The sequence below is a fragment of the Orbicella faveolata genome, unplaced genomic scaffold (assembly GCF_042242905.1).
Source record: "Orbicella faveolata isolate gen_17 unplaced genomic scaffold, um_ofav_v1 contig_36, whole genome shotgun sequence".
NCBI lineage: Eukaryota > Metazoa > Cnidaria > Anthozoa > Scleractinia > Merulinidae > Orbicella > Orbicella faveolata.
The window spans coordinates 15,272,717-15,295,040 of record NW_028301565.1 but is presented as its reverse complement, the minus strand read 5'-3'; the positions used below and the strand labels follow the sequence as shown (position 1 = coordinate 15,295,040).

General features: G+C 39.4%; 2 protein-coding genes and 1 long non-coding RNA gene across 3 annotated transcripts; 2 read left to right on the top strand and 1 right to left on the bottom strand.

The window, feature by feature from the left end:
- The first annotated feature begins 88 nt into the window (after positions 1–88).
- LOC110055946 (uncharacterized) lies at positions 89–3,533 on the top strand. Its single transcript, XM_089274949.1, has 2 exons — positions 89–385; positions 3,289–3,533. The coding sequence occupies exons 1-2, from the start codon at positions 260–262 to the stop codon at positions 3,475–3,477; spliced, it is 315 nt and encodes a 104-aa protein (XP_089131075.1). The 5' UTR covers positions 89–259; the 3' UTR covers positions 3,478–3,533.
- A 506-nt stretch (positions 3,534–4,039) lies between these two features.
- LOC149102391 (uncharacterized) lies at positions 4,040–10,735 on the bottom strand. Its single transcript, XR_016202442.1, has 2 exons — positions 10,556–10,735; positions 4,040–4,167 (listed from the first exon to the last, which is right to left on the bottom strand). It is a non-coding gene; the product is annotated as an uncharacterized LOC149102391 (long non-coding RNA).
- A 2,745-nt stretch (positions 10,736–13,480) lies between these two features.
- Positions 13,481–16,642, top strand: LOC110055942 (uncharacterized). Its single transcript, XM_020762383.2, has one exon. It carries the CDS (start codon positions 13,630–13,632, stop codon positions 15,334–15,336), a length of 1,707 nt encoding a protein of 568 aa, XP_020618042.1. The 5' UTR covers positions 13,481–13,629; the 3' UTR covers positions 15,337–16,642.
- The last annotated feature ends 5,682 nt before the right edge of the window (positions 16,643–22,324 follow it).

Here is a 22,324-nt window from a genome sequence, read left to right as displayed (position 1 = left end):
AATTGCGAGGAAAACACAGGGCTCAGCCAAAAAAAGCTCTGAATATTGCTAAATATCCTTGCGTTTTCTAAATATCTAATTTTTTTCATAAATATCTCGGAAACTTCTTAATATCCTTAAAAAATATACGGATATTTGTGGAAAGGCCTGTCATCAGCAGTTCAGAGCAAAATCCGCTTGAATTACGGCGCTCTTCTTCATTTTGACGACTTCATCTTTTAAGTACTTCTCAGCCTGTGAACAGGCTCTCTAGTCGAGGATGGGGCGAAAAGACAGCGAGAAGAAAGAGAATAGAAGTCCCCGCTCGGTCACTGTTCCGTCAGCCTGTTCCTTCTTGGCTCTCCTAGCCGCGGTCAGACTCTTCCAGCTTGAACCTGTTCACAGGGTAAGTTCTTTACAGGTGTGGTTGTACATTTTTTCCTCAAGAAGTACCTCGGTAAGTTTGAAACTGACCCAACAGTTTCTCCATTATGGCAAACTAACCATAGGAAGACCCGCGTGTCAATAATTTTCGCGGCCATCGCCAGTACTATTAAAACTGGGTTCCGTCTTTCAATATTGAGCAGAAATTCGGCTTTATAAGAACTAGGTTATATACTTGGCTCAAATCTACGAAGTCTGATAATATTTAACCCTTTGACTACCAAATTTTCACAAAAAATGCAGTTTTTAACCGTGAAATCAGTTTTTGGCTGCCATGACGCTAAATGGACCTTAGTTTTGCTGAAAAAGCTATTTCTTTTTAACAAAAGATAGATTTCCCCAAGATTAGGTGCAAAAATGTACAATATCTTAATTTGGCGCACGCGCATAGGCCAAAATTTGGAAAGTTTTGGAAAAAATTGTGCTTTTCTTTAAAGCACTCCTTCTGACTGCGTACGTGTATGAATACGTGCATGAAAAAATACTTTTAAGCGCTTTTAAAAGTCTCTTTTTCCTTTACTTTATTAGTTTGGTACGATGGACAAGATCTTAATTGTAAACGACTAAATTTCTTCGAAAGTAAGGAAAACTAGTTACCAGAATTCGGTGCACAGTGTTCGTGGATGAGGCCATACTAATGTTCATGCTTGTTTACCAGCAATTGGTAGATCAATAATCAGTCAGTCGCAGTCGGTGGAACTTGAAGAAGCGTAGAAGACTTTCTTACTATTAAAGTAATGATTCCAATTTCAGCTGCTTGCGAAAACTGAAATCCTGGCCAGCGATTTGTCCGTTGAGCCCAATTCCTGCCAATATGTACTAGTGTACGAGAATGGACTGAGGAGGATTGTAGTTGAGATAAGCCTAAAGGCTGCAGTACAATCAGGTTAACACATACACTGCGAGTAGAGATTCCCCTCCCTTTCTGCTCGTTATAAATCTCGTCATATCTGTCTCGCAGGGAAGCTTACTTGGAAAGCTCCCTTGTAAAATCGGTTTGATTAGATTCGCAACCCCTTTTTACCCAGCAGTTAGCTTTTTAAGGCATTTTCTCTAGTTTTATAATTGTTATCTGGCAAAGGCAATTCCAATTTGTTGTTATTGCTGTGCGAGAGCGCCAATAAACTATTCATATTTAGAAGTGGCCAACTCGATATCGTTGTTAAATAATTGAGAAGGGCGTTTTCTAGAATGAAAACTTAGTCCAGAAAATTGCATTCTTTATGAGGTCATATCCGTTCGTCAATGAGATTCCCCCTTTTTACCTCCTGTGTTTTCCATCAGTTTGCATCAAGTGTACGGCGCAGTCAAATAAGTGGAAGCAAAAAAATCAAGAGAACAACTAAATGCAAGAAAGAACAAATTTCTGCTAATGACCGGGTTAAAAATATGACTCAGTCCCGATCAGGTCAATCATCAATACTCCTTTCCTTTAGGCTTCTTCCACCCATGACACTCATACTATCTACGCCCTTGTCAAACTATATGTTCCCAGTAAATACGTGTATCGGTGTTCTGTGAATCTGCCAAATTATTATTTTTGTACAGAAAGTGTGATTTGAAATGTTATTTATACGAGAGGGGACCCGAACACTGTATCAGCAGTAACATAATTATTTACAGTCATGTAAAATAAATGTACAGTTATTTACCTGTGTTCCTGGGTCAATTTTTTTTTCAAATCTCTTCTAAGCGGCTCAAAAAGACACAGGAACACAGGCAAATAACAGTATATTTATTTTGCATGGATATAAATGATTATGTTATTGCTGATACAATATTCGGGTCCCCTGTGTTTATACCGTCAGATTTTTATTTTTGTATGTACTCCGGTTGCCATACACCATAGTTTAAGATATTAGTATTTTTGTAGCACATCTCGTTCGCGTGCAAAATTGAAGTTTTGCCGATTTTTAGTTTTTCTGGTTATCGCTTCCACGGAAGTGTCGATTGCCCTAAAAAGTGAATTTAAATGCCCATCTTCAGTCCCTGGGAAGTCCCATATAAAAAGGACGGGGTGCTCGTCGGAAATTTTGACTGATGTAATGTTAATTTCATCTTGAACAATTAAGGGGAAGGCTGCATGGTAAAACGCCAATTGAAAAAGCCAGGTATCGTCCAGAAAAAATGTTGTATCGAGACAACTTAGACCAGCTTTCTCGAATCTTTTACTGATATCATCTTGCAACTGCTTGTTACAGTTGCGCGTAGCATGGTAGGGAAACAGAAAGATGCTGGAATTGCTCAAAGAATTATCACCGAGCCGCAGACAGTAGCTGTAATCATTTGGAGATTGTCCCCAGCAGTTGGTGTAGAGGCGTGATGGCCTCATGGTTAGTGCGCTTGACTCCGGATCGAGCGGTCTAGGTTCGAGTCCTGGCCGGTGACATTGTGTTGTGGTCTTGGCCAAAACACTTTACTCTCACAGTGCCTCTCTCCACCCAAATGTACAAATGGGTACTGGCGAATTCAATGCTGTGGGGTAACCCTGCGATGGACTAACATCCCATCCAGGGGGGAGTAGAAATACTCTTAGTCGCTTCATGCTACAGAAACTGGGATAAGCTCCGGGATGATGGGCCTCTTAGCTCGTATGCAGACTATACCTTACTTTTACCCTAGCAGTAGGCCCGTCCGCGTGACTTGAAAATAGCGTTTTGTTGACAATGTGTTGATGGCCAGATATAAAAGACTCACAAACGACAGAATGTATAGACAAGGAGTACTTAGTAGAGTAGGGAGATGTCTTCTACCCCTTGCTCTAATCTCCTGTCAGCCCCTTTCTTGGCCATGACTTAACTTTTCGTCTTATGTGTCGTTTGACCGTTTTTTTTTTTTTTTGCTTCCTTTCTGCTTTCTCCTTAGGTAAAGCATGGAGCATATCAAAGTTCAGCGGGGTTGCGTGAAGTAGAAGTGAGTTTTAAATTTATGCCGCTCCATCTTCCTTATCTCTCCACGTTTCATCTCAAAACGCGCTTGGGAGGGAATATTATAGAAAGAAGCCCCAGCAACGTCGACAGCCTTATATCGGGAAAAGCTGACTTTACATCTTAGAGAATATATCCTTATCATAATGAAGTAAACGCCTCAAGGACAGCTTTTGTTTGAAAGCACGGAAGGAAATTGCATCCCCATAATACAAACGCGTGTTTTGAATTTTTTTTTTTAGGGTGGCAAAGGAGAAAAAGGGAACGAAGGCCACCGGTATGTAGAATCATTTTAATATGATTGAAAGATATGCGGGTATAAAATAGAGATACACGTACATATCTCCGGGGGAGTCCTATATAAAAACGACAGGGATACTCGTTGGAAATGTTGACAAGAACCCCCGAGAGATACCAAGATCCTGTTTTCATCGTGTTTCACTGTTTTTTACCCTTTAGAGGTACCGGTGTAAATGAGACAAAATTAAAACTCAGTTGATTGTCAAATATCTCCTGTCATGTGACGGTACCACGAAAGCTCCCACTCTGGATCTTTTGAGGGCGAACACTCTAAGAGGCACCAAACTGGCTTTTTATTTAACCCCTGAAAGGTACGACAAGCACCCCCCCCGTCCTTTTTGTATGGGAGTCCATTTAATATAGAGGAAAAAAGAAGTATTGTTCCTCTCTTTTAGTTTCATCGACCTCTTATCGCAATTTGCATTGCATTTAATGCTTTTATTCTCATTTTCACTTTGATCTCGTATTCCCTTCGCTGCTGTCTGATCGGCTTGTCTTTAATCCAATCCCTTGAAACCTAACGAGATAGAGGAGAATGAAATTGAAATAAGAGCCCAGGTAACAGAGAACCTAAACGTTACTTTTCATTAATTATACGGAGCTTTTTATTTCAAGTTTTTTTTTTGTCCAGCTTCTTGTCAGATAAATCGACAAAGTGGTTTAATCGCCACAATGAGATTTTAAGTTGCTGTTTCGAGCCATATCCCTTTCTCAGAGCTAATCAGGGATTGTGGAGTTGTGACAGCGTTTATTGCCTCTGGCTGGGGGTCAAGAGGGTTTGTGATTGGTAGAAATACTGGACAACTGAGAAAAAAAAAAGACGAAAAGGAAAACAATTGAATATTAAATAAGTGTTTGAGGCCGCAGAAAAACTTCCTTAAGTCAATAATCTCCCCATCCAGTTTCTCTTTTTCTTTTTTATGTTTTTAGCTGTTTCTTTTATTTTCCAGTCGTTTCAATTTCTTTCTCTATATTCAGTTATTATGACAGCGTTTATTGTCCCTGGATGGGGTTCAGGAAGGTTTGAGATTGGTGGAAATACTGGACAATCGAGTTTACTGCGCCTTTCGGTAACATGCGGACTCTAAAATTCAAAGCTCAACCGACAAATGCGTTTTTCGCTACCGTCAATCAAGTGTTCGGTGGCTCCCTCCAGCTTCCGACTACTGCCCAGCGCGCGGTAATCAAATCGTTGAGCACAGTTCAGACAACGAAATAGTGTTCGGCAGTAGTCGGAAGCTAGAAGGAGCCGCCGACCATTTGGTTGACGGTAGCGAAAAACGCATTTGTCGGTTGAGCTTTGAATTTTAGAGTCCGCATGCTATTGAAGGGCGCAGTAAACACAGACGATAAAGAAAACAACTAAATAATATAATAAGTGTTTTAGACTGCACAAAACCTTTCTTTAGAGAATAACCTCCCCATTTTCTCTTTTTCTTTCTTTTATTTCAGACTGTTTCTTTTATTTTCCTATCGTATCAGTCTCTTTCTCCATATTCAGTTCTAAACGGATGCGTTTTAATCTTGCCTTTTCACCTTGATGTGACCTTGAAGCCCTTTCTTGAATTCTAACGTCAATTTATCTTCTACTGAAATGTTGTTACTGCTACCTATTAATATTACCACTTTTCTATTTCCGACGAAGCGAGATAACAATATAATTAACTGGTTTGGTTAGCTTTACTTTCCACCATATACTATCTCATTGGACTCTCTCTTTTGAAAGGTCACACGAAAGATATAAGCAAAGTTTTTTGTATCCTGGATAAACAAATCAAAGAATAAAGTGCGCTGAGGAAGAACTTCAACCTTAGATTTCTTTTCTTTTCCTAACAAAAAGATTGCTTAAGAAAGATTGCATAAGAAATTCGAAACTTGGATGTCAACAATAGTAAAAGCAAATTGGTTGGTATCTATAAGGGAGAAATTAAAATTCCTGCTTTTTTGCTTTACGCCCCGCCCTTCACCACTCCAGATAGGAGACAGCACTTCAGTTGCTAACAGACGAGGCTTGTTTTTTCAGCTAAGTGATATTGAGTCGCCCACCACTCTAGTGTTTTCTTTACTTGGAGGCTTTCGTTATAAATGTGGAATTTTTCAACTCAGCAAACTTGTCCAGGTCGCTCTCGCACATTGACAAAACGGATGTTACCGATTCTTTTAATATGTATTTACTTTTCCGCGCAAATCATTTGGTTAGTACGGTTTCTAGAGACCGTGTTAAGTGGATTCTTTAAATAAATGAATTGTTGCCAATGCGACGTTACAAAGAGGGAAAAAAGTGAAAGAGCAATGCTTCAAGGGATATTGGATCTTAGAGTACCAAGGGGCAAGTGATCCATGCACCAAATGCTTTTAGCGATTTCAGTAGAGATAAGAACAAGAGTTAGGTCGGAAACAGTCTAGTAGAAGAGCGAGTGAAGTAAACAAAATACAGTTCAATAAGAGAGCTTTTAGCGTAAGTGAAAATGAGGAATTCATTATTTGTGGCTCGGAAAGGCGATTTACTTTAATTGGTAGATTAAGAGCTATAATTTCCAATTTCAGTCTCGAAAGAAAGGAATCAACTATTAATGAGATTGGAATTTGACGTTTTCGAAAACAATAGCGCCCGCAAGAGTGCTTACACGCCAGAGTGTCTTAAGGCAAAAGCACGCCGTTCTCACGCATCCAGCGTCGCTTCAAAACTCAACCAATATTAAATCTATTGAATCAAACTGCTTTTACTAGTTCACAAATAGCATGAACGCTTACTTTACAGAGAAAAAAGGGCGATAACAATCGAGAAAGGAAACACTTATCTTGCTTTTTTGCTGATTAACATGTTATGCGACAACTGGCGGGAACAACAAGTTTACCGGCACATGACATTAAAATTCTTAACATAACAAATAAGGCATTAATCGCACTAGCGTTGTGTGCGGAGCGTGAGGGTACAGCTTTCTCTACTGTTTCTGTTCCGCTGTGTCGATCTCCTAAGAACTTTAATTGCACCAACATATGATTATACAACGACTTTCCTGTGCTTAAATCAGGAGGGGGCTTTTATGTAATCCCGTTAAATCTAGAACCTCTTCTTCTTTGGCAAGAATTCAAAGCACCCTTTCCTTTGGTTCAAAAGAATTGACCTATCTTCAACTCCATCTCCTGCTGAATTACTAAACAAAATTGAAGTGGTCACGTATCCGACTTTGACCTTACAATTTCGGTACACCATTGTAGGAGGTTTAGCAAGAGAACTTAATACAAAGATTCCTTCTCGTTTTCTTCCTTCTTCCGTTGTAAAAAGCTAAGTCGTGCTTTAGGTTTTAAATATTGTGGCTGTTCGTTACGTGCGCTCCGTTTTTTCTCTTGTGCGTCCTGATCCGCCTCCTTTGTTTTTTATCTTTAAGCGTGGCGAGGTGTTGTGTATTCTCGCTTCGATTTACATCGAAAAGAAGCTAAGTCGCAAGAAGGAATGCATGCACTCTAGTCTTGAAGACTGACTGGTGAAATTCTGACCCCTAGACGAAAATGGCTCTAGGTAAACGCACAATTTTATTTTATCAAAGAAGGCATTTGTTACTCTTTTCAGAAACGTGGCTGGCCTTAGAGGAAATTAGGTATGATGTAAAATATGCCTCGAGGAGTGTCTTTCATCTGAGAGAAGAGGCGAAGTTTATTAAAGCGGCTTTATATATAAAGAGAATGGATCTGCGGTTTCCTCTCTTAGTAAAGTTCATTAACTGAATTCCACAAAAAGCTGGTAAATATAAGCAGTTATGTAGGCAAAGCATGCTAGATTTCAGAAATCAATATGTGAGACCGGTCAACTGAGACGCTCAAATTCAGGTATAAAGTGAGAACCTTTCATTCTAAATTCATTCCAAGTTCGTTCAGTTCTTGTTAAGAGTTTTCTCTTTGATTTAGCATGACGCGGTGTGCTGTTTGACACTGATTTATAACTACATTGCTGATTAGAAAAGCCGCAAAATGTTTCCGAGACTTTTTCAAATCAAAATGATACCACGGAAGAAATCAGTGTCTTTAAGTCAATGCGAAGTGTCTAAATGCCAAAATAATGTCGTAACAATGAGTGGATTTTCCGGTACACTAACACATTCGAAATGCCACAATAAATGTCAGTGAGTATATTTACTGTAACACCTACCCCTTTCTTTGCTTTAGAATTTTGAAATAGGAAGTCTTGCCAGCGTTTCGATTCATCGACTAACTACGAAATTGTAGGATACGAGTTATACGGCAATTGGTGTTTTTCTTTCGAAAATATAACGAGTAGAAGACTGTTTAAGAACCGGCTATACCAATACGGGATAAAGTGAATTTTGTATTATGCCATCGATTTAACCTGATAAAACAAATGAGCTTGAACTACAAGTCAATTTTCGCTATGATTAACTTTTTGATACAATGGAAGAACGACTTATTATTTTCCAATTAAGTCTGAAACGCGTTAACGTTTTCTGGGGTATTTTTTTTAGGTGTGCTTTAGTTTGCGTGGGTTTTTCTTGACTGGAAAGCAGGCAATCGCGATATAATCTATTTACTGCCTTCCAAAGACAATTCACGACTGAAATTTTATGTAAATCTTGTTGTCTTTTCTCAATTTTGTTCCAGTACGGCGGGTTAGGTGTTGTGAATTCTGTGAAAATGACAGATGGCCATTTACACAGCAAGCAGCAGAGGAAACGACTTTCTTTTGTATCGTTAAAGGAAATGTTGTACTTTGATAAATGAAATTTATCGCTTCTTTATTTATCCGTAATTTGCAAGCATTTATTCTATTGAAAGCCCTAAAGACGTGAAAAGAAAGCAGGGTGATTTGCTAGCTGTTAAGAAGGGAAAGATTTGAACGCGTACAGGCTGAAGAAACGTGGAAAATAAAAGACGGCGACAGGGGAAAACAGTAATGAGTACTTCTGCAAATTAAACAATGAGCATGAATTTGAACGGCTAAAGAGCTTTTTGCTAAAGTGTAAAGAGAGTTAAAATCGAGGCAGCCATTTGCCAAGTTGAGATAGAAAGTCGTTCATAACATAAATATAGTTATTATAAGCAATAGGGGATTTACGCAAAACCTTCTGTCTGATTAAGCCCAAGTTTAAACCAAAATGAACCATATTGACTTAAAAGATAAGGATCTTCGAGAGAAAAAGTTGAAGGATTTTGCGATTTGTATTTTTTTTGTCGGTAATGACTGGGGAAAGATCTTCCACAAAAGAGATGATAAATCTCTTCTAGATGTGTCGTTTACAAAGGAGATTGTAAAATCTTCGGAAAAAAAATCCAATGAAGCCTCAAATGTCAAAGCTATCAATCTTCAAAACAAAATGAACAGTGATAAATTGAACTGGTGTAGATCTTAACACTAAAAAAAAATTAAACCCATTTGGTTTGAAAACGAAGTGAGCAGATGCCGATTTGTACTTTACTAAACTTCTTTGTCTCTCTAAGTTTATGATTCAGATTTGAATGAAAGTAAATGACTGATCCTAAGCTTATGGAACAGTAAAAGCGTATTATTTTACTGTAAAATTTCGATATACTTTGTACTTTAATCAATGAACGTTTTCACTGAGCATTCTTAATAAGTTATGTATCTTTTTCCGTGAATAGTTCTAAGTCCAATCCAGCATTTCTTTTCTAATCATGAAATTCTTAGTGTCGACCATATGGTGAGATATATCTTCCACGTTTTAAGGAAACTTATGGCCCTTAAAATTTTAGTTTAATCTTTTTCAAAATAAATAACCCCTCGATTGCTTTAAGTTAGATATGTGCTCGTGGTGTGGTAGGCTAAGTCAAAACGCGCTGTCCTTAATTACTCCTTTGCTTTCGTGTCCCAGGTAATAGTCTGGTCAGGATTTTTCCTTATGTATTATGGGACGTGTTGAGACTTCAATTGAAAGGAAAAATAACACGAAACGTGCATACTTGTATAAATGTCATTTATTATCTTCGCTCAGTACTATTCTGTTATTAAGACAACTGATTGTATATATACGACCAAGTGAAGCTCAAACTCAGGAATATTGCCAGTGAAGGGACTAAATCACGAAATCGACCCTGAGTAATTATAACAGTTTTAATTTCTTATCAAACTTCCCTGGAAATACGCGTTAATTGCATCATAATTTGATTGTATTCCTTGAACGGAGTTAGTTTCTCTTTAATTACACGTCCATAGCTTTTGTGCTGCGGCGATTTTGACACGATTCCACGTTTTCCAAGTCTCCAATTGATAGAAGTTTTGTTCGGTCTGCTGACATTCACCGCGCGCATTGCTAATTGGTTCGGGTTAAACACTGAAATCACGAAATGAAAAGCTACATTCACCTAAGGTCTACCCCGAAAGTTTTAATACAAACCAGGCAATACCCGTTTTGTTTTATTCGGATTGTTGAAACTTCCTTCCAAATCGCCACCTACTTTTATCCCGTAGGTGCATGAGGTTTTAAACGAGTTCATGTTGTTAAAAAAATCGCTTTCGTGCAACTGAGTTAAACGTGACGGTAGCTTAAAGATATAGGCGTGTCCAAAAAAAAAAAAAAAAACTTCAACGGGTCTATGACAAACTAATTCGCTGTAATGGAATGGTGGCCTTTTACCTTAGATATCAACTGCAATTTCTCGATCATTGAGGACTAGGTAGAAATTTAGCGGGGTAACCAAAGCTATGACCTTTTCACGCTCAACTGTTCGCCACGACCGCAATTATGATTTTGTATTCATTTCGAACTTTCCAAAGTGTCAACAACACGTACGAGGCACTCACTTCACCAAAATAACCCCCTGTACGGAGAAAAACAACAGCTACTACGTGCTCGCTAAAGCCCGAAAATACCCGCGATCATTGAACATTCTTGCACTTGAAATCCTTGATTTATTTTATCAATTAAACTTACCTGAAGTCAACGTGAACCTTTAGACTCGATAGAAGACGAGAAGTCTTTTGCCTCGAGGCGAAAAATTGTAAGCATAGGTTAACCTTCGATTAAAAACTCGACCAGGGATGTTTTAATCGACAATGGCTGCAATATACTGATATTGAGCCATTTAAAAGTTACCTAAAATAGACGGAGAGGTTTACAAAGACTGCATAGGTTGTTAGATTGCTTTTCACTTGCAGAAGTCTATATCTCGTTTTTGCACTGAAGCTTTCAGAAATTGGTGCAGCATCCCGAGTCCCTATAGCCATCCACTCTATGTCTGTAAATATATATTTGTTTTGTTACTGAATTAACGTCTCTTGTACTGATCTCAATGTTTAAAAGGTCGGAGTTTAATTTCAACTTTTGTTATTTTAATATTAAGAAATCAACCAAACGACGAAACTTAGCTCATCGTTACGTTTTCGTAACCTTGGGTTGTACCGGATATGACGGGTAGCAGAAACACATCCGTGCTTCAAGTTTGGCGAAGGCAAAGCTTTGCTGAACTTACAGCTTTACACTACTTTAAATGTCGATAAGTAACAGTAAGGACATACATTTTTCAGTGATAACGTAAATATTTGGCTACAAAACTCCCATCAAATTCCATGAGATTTGTCAAGTTAAGGGTTCTTTAGGGCGACATATTCTGCAAACTTCTAATTAATTATTTTGGCCATGAGTTCTCACGGGCCAGAAGTCCGCTCTTGTAAAATAACTACAGCTCAAGATACATCTAATTTCAGTGATACTTACTGAAGTTACGAGCAAACCAGTCCTTTGGAGACACAACTATTATATATTGTTTATTTGTTTTAAGTCTAAAATTGACGATTAAACTTTTTTTGAAAACTTTACATTTTTTACCTCAGTTCAGTTCTACTGATTACGCAATACCTCTGCAAGCCACTACCTAGTACATCTACTATTTTCACCAGTACTAACCTTTTGAGAACCCTGTTTCACTACTTGTTACACGGTTTGTATCTTCAAAAAGACATGTATTTTGTTGCTTCATGGAAATAGATTATATAGCTTATGTCTTGGAAACAGGTTGTTATAAACTTCGCAGAATTGAAATTATTAAAGTGTGTACATGCTTTTTTGGTAAATAATAGTTGGACTTCACAGTGTACTCAATGTGTCCTCTTCTGTTTGGGCATGAAATGCACAAATCGTACCTCAAGGAATCTTAAACATAAGTAACGTCTTTTCACCTTATTGTTTCATGAAAAAACGCTTGGTATATTCACAGTTTGACACTTTGGAATTTCAGTTACAAGAATGCAAGCTATGAGTTCCCTACATAAAATGCGTGATGTGCAGAGCCTGAAATCCTGTCCACTTATCAGGGTCAATGATTTTGACCCCATTTGGAAGACTTAGCGAATAGGAAACTATATTCATCTTTGCTGTCGTCATTCGCCGCAAATTAATCAGCAGAAGAACCTTTTGTAAGAATCTCTAGCTATTTTTATCGCTACTTCAGCTCGTTTTAGAGTAATCTACCAACGCACAGCCATATATCTTATGGCTTAAACCGCAATTTAGGCGTGTGAACCAAAATAAATCAGCGATGAATTACAATCTCATTAGTTACCTTAAATCGTGCTGTCCATTCAAGTTAAGTCGATTCGCAAGTCATCCGTGTAAGTGGATTTGCTGACAGCTTTCACACAGCAACTTATGACAACAACTTCGAACACAAAGGAAATGGATTGTAGTGTCAAGATATCCGGAATCGCTGCATTTAGTTTAGTTTAGTTTCTTCTTGTAAAGTCTTCACAATGTAGATCTAAAGCATGCATCTTGTGTTAAGCTGCGAAAACTCATCGGCTCTTGTGAAAAGGTTTTATAGCCATTCTCCGCCTTCGACTTTCAGCCTGACAATGGCTAATTTGTTGTATACACAAAATCCACTGGGTGCTTTTATTGTGAACTGCTGATTAAATTAACGAAAAATCCCTTTTGTTTTGGACAAACTGAAGAGTACAGTTGACAGATTCGAGAAGAAACAAATCGTCTCACTAATACTGTAGACAGGGTGCGAATGTTGCGTGGAAACTCTGTTTAAATAAACTATTTCAAGCCTGGAGCGCAATGCATTTGCATCAGGCACGTTCACAGGAAAGAGAGAAATTGGAATTTATTCTTTTCCATTTCGTGCAGACACAAAAGTTGAAGTCGAACTATTGTTCTCTTTGCTGATAATGTCTTCTCTGGAGAGCATTTTCAACACCTTGCTTGTCAACCTGTCATCATTAATCATTCGACTAAGAGCGTTATGTAAATAAGGCTGTCTCTTTTTGCACCTTGTTTTGCTTATGGGGGCGCGATTTTCCATTACCTAAACCGACCAGTAAAAAGCGCGAAAACAAATCTCATTTCCATTTGCTACAATGACAGCGTGTTGACGTGTGATAAATTTCGGAAGCCACGCAAACGTTATCTAATTTCTCTTTTAATTTCGTGACACCTGTTGTCAATGTTTACTGAACTCGGTCACGATGGAAACTGCTCTTTTTAGGCGGAGCTTTCTTTGATCGCTCAAAGGCTAGAGCCCAGCTAGGCCAACGCGATGCAGAAAACCGTGTTAAGAATGTAAGCCCTTGACTTTGAACCAAACAATGCCCGTTTTCATTCTTGCACTTTACAAATGGTGGACGCTGGCTGCATGACCGTCGTTGAACGGCCTAATTGTCAACGGCATAATAAAGCTCCACCCATTTTTGAACAGCGAATAATGCTTGGCTTTTCATAGTCTGCTTGAATGAATTCACAATATAATTAGATTTAGACTTCAAGAGTCAGCAAATTACAGATTAAAAGTGACTTCTCCCAAGAGGATAGTCATTAAGTATTAATTGAGCCTCCAAATGTACGTAACACAGGAAATACATAAATTCACGAAAACAATGGGCCCACTAAAAGACCGTGTCCACATCACTACGTAGGGGTATAAATACGCGCGCGGAAAGGAAATCTGTCAGTCAGATGCGTCGAGGATGAAAGCTTAAAACACCTCGCCTTAACGAGCAAGTGTTGAAATGAGTATCGACGGAGCCATGAGTACGTTTGGCCTGCCACCGTTCGACATTGGCCAAGACTTTAGTATTCCGCCTCATCTGCGCCACAACCCGGAAAATTTTAACCCTCGTTTTCCCAACGCGCGTTTTCACAACGGCATCTCGAACATTTTCAGAGCGGGGGATTTCGCGAGCAGAAGTGTCAGCGAGGATGGTGGCCGGCACATGAACATGAGCAATGGAATAGAAGGCATTTCCGAGATGGACGAGACCGAGCTGCCCATTTCTGCCGCAATGAATGAACATTATTTAACTTCAACGACGCTTGGTTGCACACAACAACAACACAGTGCTTTGCATTCTACGGTCCCTCCACTACAGTCCGCTAATTTTTTCTCCGACACCGTGACGTCCGAAGCGGACTCTTATCCAAAAGATATGCCGTTCCCGAGCCCGATGGATTTCAGTATAAAGAACGAGCCTGAGCCTCGATTTCACCTGAATCCAACTTCTGCTATCTCAAGCATATCGAGTGCGCTTCAACCGGCTAAACCAAACATTATGCGGTCGATTTATGGCCCCAACTTAAATCCTTCGTTCCCCGATCCAGCCGCCCAATCGATGTACACTTACATCCATCAAACACCGGTAAGTGACGAGTCAAAAGCACCGCAGTTTTACCGACCGTTTCCCGGCTTCCCGCCGTTTGATCCACCAGAGTCCATTCAAGATAATCACGGCTTTTCAAAGTCAGAAGACAGCAGAATATTTCCCCCGGTTCCCAGCAGCCACAGACCTCAAATTATCGAGCGACAAAAGAGCCAAGTTCCCAACCGAGCGGACGCCCACGACGTCGAAGATGTTGACGACGCTAACCGCTGTAAAAATACCGTTGAAGGCACCAAAACATCCGTGAGAAGACTAAAGAAATGGTACAAAGACAAGTATGGCAAATCTATTGACATGAACACAGTTACCCGTCAAATGGCCATGGAAATGTTGAAAGACTTCTTTCTCGAGATTCGCGACACACGGCCAGGCAAAGAAGGAAACGAATACGAACCTGTGACGCTCACCACATATAGAAATGGACTGAGAAGATATTTTCTCGAAAGAAAATGTCCTCCAGCCGTAGAGAATTTCGATTTGGCTGACAGAGAATTCGACGTGGTTAACTACGGGCTAGTGTCAAAGAGAAACGAGTTGAAGCGCAAAGGGAAAGGAAACCACCCTAACGTCGTGGAAAGCATCACTGAAGAGCAGTTAGAGAGAATGTGGGCTTCTGGAGCCATCGGAGTGCACGCACCGCGACCGTTGCTGCGTCTCCAGTGGTGGATTAACACAGTCAGCCATGGGATTAGAGGACGCATGGCCCACCACGACCTGAGCATCGATGACTTTCGCATTTCCCGCGGCCCCGACGGCAAGATCATCATCGACCACATGAAAGCTGGTTCGAACAAAAGGCCACGAGCGGACGACGAGAAAGACAACCCTAGAAGCAAAAAGAAGTGTAAGGCTCGAGTAGCGGCCACCGATGGAAGCGAACGAGACCCCGTGCGTGCATTCGAGGTGTACCTTCGCCACCGTCCACCTGGTATATCGTCGTTTTACCTCACCCCCAAGCACAAGCCTAAGGGAGATATCTGGTTCAACAAGGTACCAATGGGCAAGAATTCCATCGGCAGAATTATGAGAGAGATCAAGGCAATCGCAGGGATAGGATAACGCGGAACACTTTCACGGAATACAGTCTCGCTGGCTGAGAAAGAGACTTATTTAAGAGAAACATTACCTGCTGCTTTAAATGCAGCGCTAGGAACATTTCATCTGCAAAGAAAAGACCGTAACAAAGGTCGATAACCTCGCCACAAAGAATAGAGACTGGCAGAGAGATGGTTTCAAACCATTTACCGCAAATCGAAGAACTGATAGATTAGTAAGTAAACGAAACAAATGCTTCTGTTCGTTAAAAAGAAAAATCTTTAAAGTTTTATATTACGAAGATGTGAAAATGTTTTATGCTATTAAGAGTAAAAGAATTGGCTATTTGCAATATATATAAGGACGTTTTTGGTACATCATCGGGAAAAAGAATATTCAGTAATGTTTATGAAATGAAGGGGACTCAAACAGTTCTCATTGGTATTTCAACTTGTCTGCAAGCATTTAAAACATATAATATATAAATATATCTCAGTTGTAAACAGTTAATGCTTGCTTTAGTTTACTTTCTATCGCATTTGATCTTCATGAGAATTCTATGAAATATTATTTTGCCTTCTCAAAATACTACCACAGTGCCTGGCTTTGAAAAGCCGAGTAAATTAAGATTAGCAATGTCTTCTTGACGTCGTATCTGTACTGTATTCATCAAAGGTTTCATTTAGAAGCCACAGAAATTTTTTAATTGTAGTGAACACGATTGTCTTCGTGGCGTTCGTTCTACTCTAATTCACACTTAGAGAAGCCATGGAGGGCTTCTTCAGTGCACAGACGCCAATAGATCTAACTTTCTTTTTTAAAACAATACTTTATAAGAAAAAGAAAATATATATATAATATAAAAAGAAGTAATAAGAAAGAACTTTCAAAAGCCAACACGATTAGCTGTGAAAGAGGCGTTTCTTCACACGTATGTTTCATAAAACACCACAATCTACAAAAGAAATTTCAAAAGTTAAAAGATAAGAAAATGTACTAGCTTATAACGATTTATTGTAAGGAATATATTTTTGTCAAAATAAGCGAGGCGTGCTAAAATTTTGTTCATTTAGGTCGTTTCACATCGTCGCGGTGTGAACGGCGTCATGTTCATTAGCTGTAGTTCAAATTTTAGTTAGAATTAAATTCCATTGTACATAAATTTACAGTTGCTTTTGTCAGTTTGTATTAATTTTCTAAATGTGCTTGTGAGAGCTTTTTATTTGCCGTAAAAAGTACACCATGAACGGAAGAGAGGAGGAACAAATCGTAGAATTCAAATGTATATAGATAACAGTTCACCATTGTTTAATAAAGAGATGGGACGAGACTTAGCTTTGTTTTACTGATGCAAGATTATGGCTATCTCCGTTTGAATCAGTTTATTGTTTAGCTAAGTAAAGGCTGGTGAAAGGGCTCTAAACAAGATGAGACTATCTCAGAAGGGGATTAAGTAGCTTGCTTTCTGCCATCTCCCTGAGTCGTTTAGCAATTCTTGAAGCGTTTATTAAGAATGGTGTAACGCGACACAACATTTATAAACCCTTTGAAGAAACGAATTGGCTGTCTCAACATTTTTTGCAAGGAAATTTAGTTTGCCAAATTTTTATCTCACAAAGATTTAGTTTCATAATAGATAGGATTTTTTCTGCAATAAAATTTAGTTTGCGCAAATACAGTTTTGAATTGAAAATCTTGCAAAGAAAATGGACTGATGTCTTTAAATTATATTTGGTTACTTCCTTCTTAAAAGTCTTCATCTCATTTTGGCTAAGGAATTTTACTTCTCGTGCATCCTGTGGGCGTTTACAAAACCATTTTTTTAAAGTTAGTTTACCCTCCAGGAACTATTGACAAACTGTAATGCCTATTTTAGGTTATGGTCTGCATGTTAATGGCCATCGGGTGTTCGTCGTTACAATAAGCTGATTTCCTTTCTTATAACTCCTAAAGGAGGTATAATTCTACAAAGGCAAGCAATGAGGCGCTTGATTGATCGGTGATTTATTGAACTGAATTAAGGCCAATTTTGAAGAGCTTTCGTGAGTTGCTATGATGTTGTTTTGACTGTTACGACAACCACACGGCAACAGTTTCGTGACTGCTAAATTGCCCTTCCGTCAAAAAAACTCCCTTTGACGCATGTCAAAAACAGCGTCTCGATAGCAAACGACCCGCGCAACAAAGCATACCGAAACAACTTCTGCCACTTAGACCAACGAAAATAGCACCAATATACGCTTGATTCCCGTGGTAAAATCCCAGGTCTTTTTCTTGAGGGACTGCGCGAATTTTCTCTCAAAGTAATTTGCGGTTGCCGTGTATGGGAACTGGCGGAGTAAGGGGTAAATTGTTTCAAGAGGGTGATTATCACTCCAGATTACGATAATAATGGCCAGCACAGGACCAATATAACGGTCGCACGGTTGACGTTTTTGTGGTCAGAGTTGCCGGCATCTCTTATAATTGCTTTCTCGAAACTCACTGTCGGTTACGTGACTTCACGGAATCGTAATAGTCAAGAGCCAGCTCGCACCTTTGTGAACCCCCGCCCATATCAGCACAATTAAACGACGGCAATGGAGAAAGGAATTCACTTACAAGAATAACAAACAAACTGAAATGCCTGGGCACAATCTAATAGGATTTTCGACTAGCTGAGAGGAGCACTATAATGAGGGATAAAGCTTTTAATAACAGGTTGCCTTATGATTTTCCCGCCCCTTGACGCGACAGCCCTTCTATGCAAAGATAATTCTAGTCGGCGTAGAAAACTCGAGATTCGGTGAAGGTCTGCTCTCTACTGCATAGAAAATGAGACCATGTCACCGAGATTGTTCTCTTAACCGATGCTCTCTTTCGTGATCACAGCATGTGATCGTGAGTCGAAGCTACAGACAATGCTTCTCCTAATGGGTCGTTAAAGCGTAGGGCAATAAGTTGCGGCGACACATCCACGCAATAAAAATCTCAACGTCCAATCAACGAATCTTGGCTGGACAAGATGTCTCGGTCCTCAGAAAAAGGACACAAAATGCAATACACAGGGCGCGGACTTTGGTTCTTTAACACTGTCTCCATAACAACCCTTGCGACAAAGATATTTCGGTGCCGAAACCAGTGGGTTTCATCTTGATAAAAGCAAAAAAGTCCTGCTTAGCTGAAACCACGTTTGATAAAAACAGTCTACGAGAAGGCAGAAATTTTACCACGGAAATTCTTGAACAACAAGACCAAACCCATTGTCCCTCGATAGCAGCCTATGCTACCTGTCATTTCTTATTGTTGTTTTCAGTAAAATTTCACAACTTAAATTGCGGCTTAAATAGACCGTACTCCTATCAACCCTGTGAAGTGTACACTCACACCTAGGCGTCTCCCTTTCTCATTGCGCACGGCAGAGTATTTCTGGCTTGTTTTTCAATTTTTCTCCATAGTAATTTTAACATTCTTTTCAGACTTCCCCTGTCGAGGCTATCTTTTCATTTATTAGTAGACTGATGAGCTATATAGACGTAAGTTGAAAATCAAGTAGCTATAATGTGACAGATCGCGGTCACGTTTAATTCACTTACACCATGTTTATACATGCTATATGTGTTTACAAATGTGTATCTCTGACTTCCTCTTATATTTAGCGCTTTACGGTCATCTGTGTAAGCCAGTATAGAAACTTTGAGGTTTACAATCTTCAGGGATTGTGCTATATGTTCTGTTTGTGAATGTGTATGGCTGTGCCTTCACCTAATATTCAAGGCCTTGTTTCTGCTGGTTAGCCACTATAAGACTTTGCATTTACAATCTTCAGAGAATCTATTGACGTAAGTCGCCGGATAATGGTTCTCCAACTACACCGAGACCCTAAAGAAGTCACTTTAAGCTTGTTAAATACGACTAAGGTTGTTTGATTTTGATAACTACTGTATCCCGAGTAATTACCCCTGTTGCCCTAGCATTACTAATATCAAGACCTAACAGAACCGTCTGGTACCTTTGTCGTCTGATGTATCGCTCTCTCTTACAACATTGATTCTCTAGTTTTCTGGTGTGTGTTTGAAGAGCGACAATATTTCTCTTCAGCAGAATCTTCTGGCGAAGTGACGGAATGAATGAGTTAGTAATATTGTTAATGTGTTGGCGACATTTTTCGGCAGCGCTAAATATAGCTTGATCGTGCATAGAGACTCGCCTCTTCGAGATTTTCGTCTGGGCTTTGAGATGCAGGTCAAATAATACACACGCAAGAGGTACTTATTAATGTTGAGATCGAGTCTAACAGACTCCGCAAAGAAAAGCAAACAGCAGAGCAAGATAAGATAAAAAAAAGAGATTGGGCTTTCTATACACGTTACCTAACTCCATATTATTCCATGTCTGTAACTCGGAAAGTTAAGCTCAGTTTTTTATATTGGAATATGCTGTGTGAGAGATAAGTCAATCGTGGTTAATCGCTGTATATTCCAAGTGAGCGTTATCTCCCATCAGGGAAAGAAACCGAAGCTTGCTAGGAAAAGGAGAAGAGTACAAGATTAACCTGCCATGTATTTCGCAATCACGTTGCTATGATACTTCAATACGTGCAACGAGATATTCTGAATGCCAAAAGCATTTAATGCAATAGCCATCTTCCTCTATTTTTGTGTTTTTAAAGTTTCAGTGTTACTGTCCTCAAGCGATTTCATTAATCTCCTGGTTACTGTATTTGCATGTACCGCGTTTTTTTCTACAGTACCAGATGCAAAAGTTATTCGTATACAACTGAAATGTACTTTCAATAGCTATTTCTTTTGTTCCAGTTCTTAGGTTTGATATTGGTATCATTTAAATGATTGAATTTCACAAATTGGCTGAATATAAAAAGACCACTTTTAAGTCGAGCCTCGAAATTCTATCGCAAATATAAGTAATCCCGTTTGTTGGGAATCCACACTAAATGCAACAACGCCAGTGAGTCTTTACTTGAGGTGAGAATTAACCTAGGCCTCCATTACGTTCGAAACCGAGCCATTCAGCGGTCTTGTCTTGGAATACCCCGAGTCTTAGACTGTAAGAGAGATGAACGTTTTACTGGTAGTATCATGTACCATGATGATGTTGAATTAATCAAAGTGCGACCATTTTATCTCACCTCACGCCAAATTAACTCTCGATAAGCAGGGAGCTTCCTTGAAGGATATCAAGTGAATCATCTCCCTTCTGAGGGTTCATTAGTATTCCTGCAGGTTGGTTTGAACAATTTGCTAATGGCTAGTTGTAAGTTTTTGTAAAAAAAAAAAACTACTTTGTATCATATTAAGCTCAAGCCTGTTTAACAACTTGTGTACTGCCCACAAACGACACTACATGTATATGGCTTGGTGTACGTCAAGCTGTTATGTAATAATATGTATTTCTTTGTGCTTTAAACGAGGAAAATAAGTCGGCATCCACGCCACAATATCAAATACACAAAGTATTTAACTCGCTACTGCTCGATTATTTTCGTCATGCTTAACGTTCTTCTTATGTTGTGCGATAGTTCCAGCGTTTCACTATAAATTGTTTTTAGCTATATGTGCCTTGCCTTTTGTCCGTTCTAGTGTCCACACATGCATATCCGGTATGAAATATAATAAAGTGGAGTGTTTATTGTGGATTGTAAAATGAGTGCAACGGCGAGCAATACTGTTGTACATATTGCCAGTTGTCGATCTAACTAAGCAACGGTTTCATTTTGTTAGACCTACTGAAGCATGCATGAAGGTTTATGGACGGCTGGGTGATAGAGTATTTCATTGTTTTCTCAATACCTTTTTTGTTGACTGGATCAGACGAAGATCGTCTCTTGCTGCGACGTTATCTAGGTGCTACTGCGTTTAGTAAATTTTCTATTGTTTATGTGAACAGTGTTTTATAATTGTAAGCGCGCAGTTCTACCCACCTTTTCACACCCTGTCGCACTCACTCACTCACTCACTCATTTCGACCTGCGGAATTTTGTTATCGCTTTAATTGTTTGATTACCAGACTCGCTTGCCCTCTGCCACTTATTGCATGGTTTAGGAACATGTAAATCTTCTGGGAAAGAGCGATTTTATTACAGCTTGTTGGCTTAAATGTTCGAGTGGCTAAGCTGGTATAATTTAGTAGAGAAATGGTTGTCATCAGCTCATTCGCACTTTGCACCATGGAACTTCCGGTAGTGGAGTGGACCCTCGCCGATACAATCATTTAACAATGCGTGGTCGGACTTTGTTTACCTTTCGTTCGCACGCGAACGATATTAAGGGCGCTCTGTTTTGACAAAATTCGCAGCACCTTGCCAATCAGTAGTGAACGTCAGTAAAAAGCAAATTTCGAGTTGTTTTGTTTTGCTGTGTTTTCAGACAGAGACGTACGAATTACAACGCCACTGCAAGCGCAGACTTGCGTAGCCGACACGGTGTTTGAGTTTTTCGCTGCAAGCAAAACTGTGCAAATTAAGCCCTTGTCTAACTGCCTCGAACTGGTGACGCGTTTGAGTCGAGTGGTACTTAAGTGAAAGGAGGCGTGATAGGTTGTAATGAAAAATTATACGATTAGTTCACCAGATGCATTTCCTGAATGGACCAATTACAGCTCTATTATGAATGGGCTTTTAGTGGACCTCCCCACAAAGTGTACATCACGCAACGCCATATGGTTACGTTAAAGCAGTCATTTGTTTGTCTGAAATGAAATCCGGCTCTTTGCATCATATAAAACAGTTGCGTTAGTCTTCCTTTCAAATTCGAGTCGGCATTAGACTATTATTGAGTGTTACCTGCCTCCTGGCTACAAAAACAAAATTCCAACTATTGTTATCCCAGTCTGTTGACGTAATGACCACCAAACGCATTAGGCCAATTTGCAGCTCTTTTCTGTTCCCAAACAGATCTAATTATCTGCGTTTGTAGGTTTCAAGCACGAAAATTGTTACTTTGCATGAGAATGTAATAGGCGTCGTTGCTTGAAAATTTGCCCACCCTTATTTTGTCTAAAACGCTGCGTTCAT

Coding starts and splice junctions, on each gene's coding strand:
- LOC110055942 (XM_020762383.2), top strand. CDS start 13,630: ATGAGTATCGACGGAGCCATGAGTACGTTTGGCCTGCCACCGTTCGAC.
- LOC110055946 (XM_089274949.1), top strand. CDS start 260: ATGGGGCGAAAAGACAGCGAGAAGAAAGAGAATAGAAGTCCCCGCTCG. Junction 386..3,288: donor AGCTTGAACCTGTTCACAGG/GTAAGTTCTTTA, acceptor CTTTCTCCTTAG/GTAAAGCATGGAGCATATCA.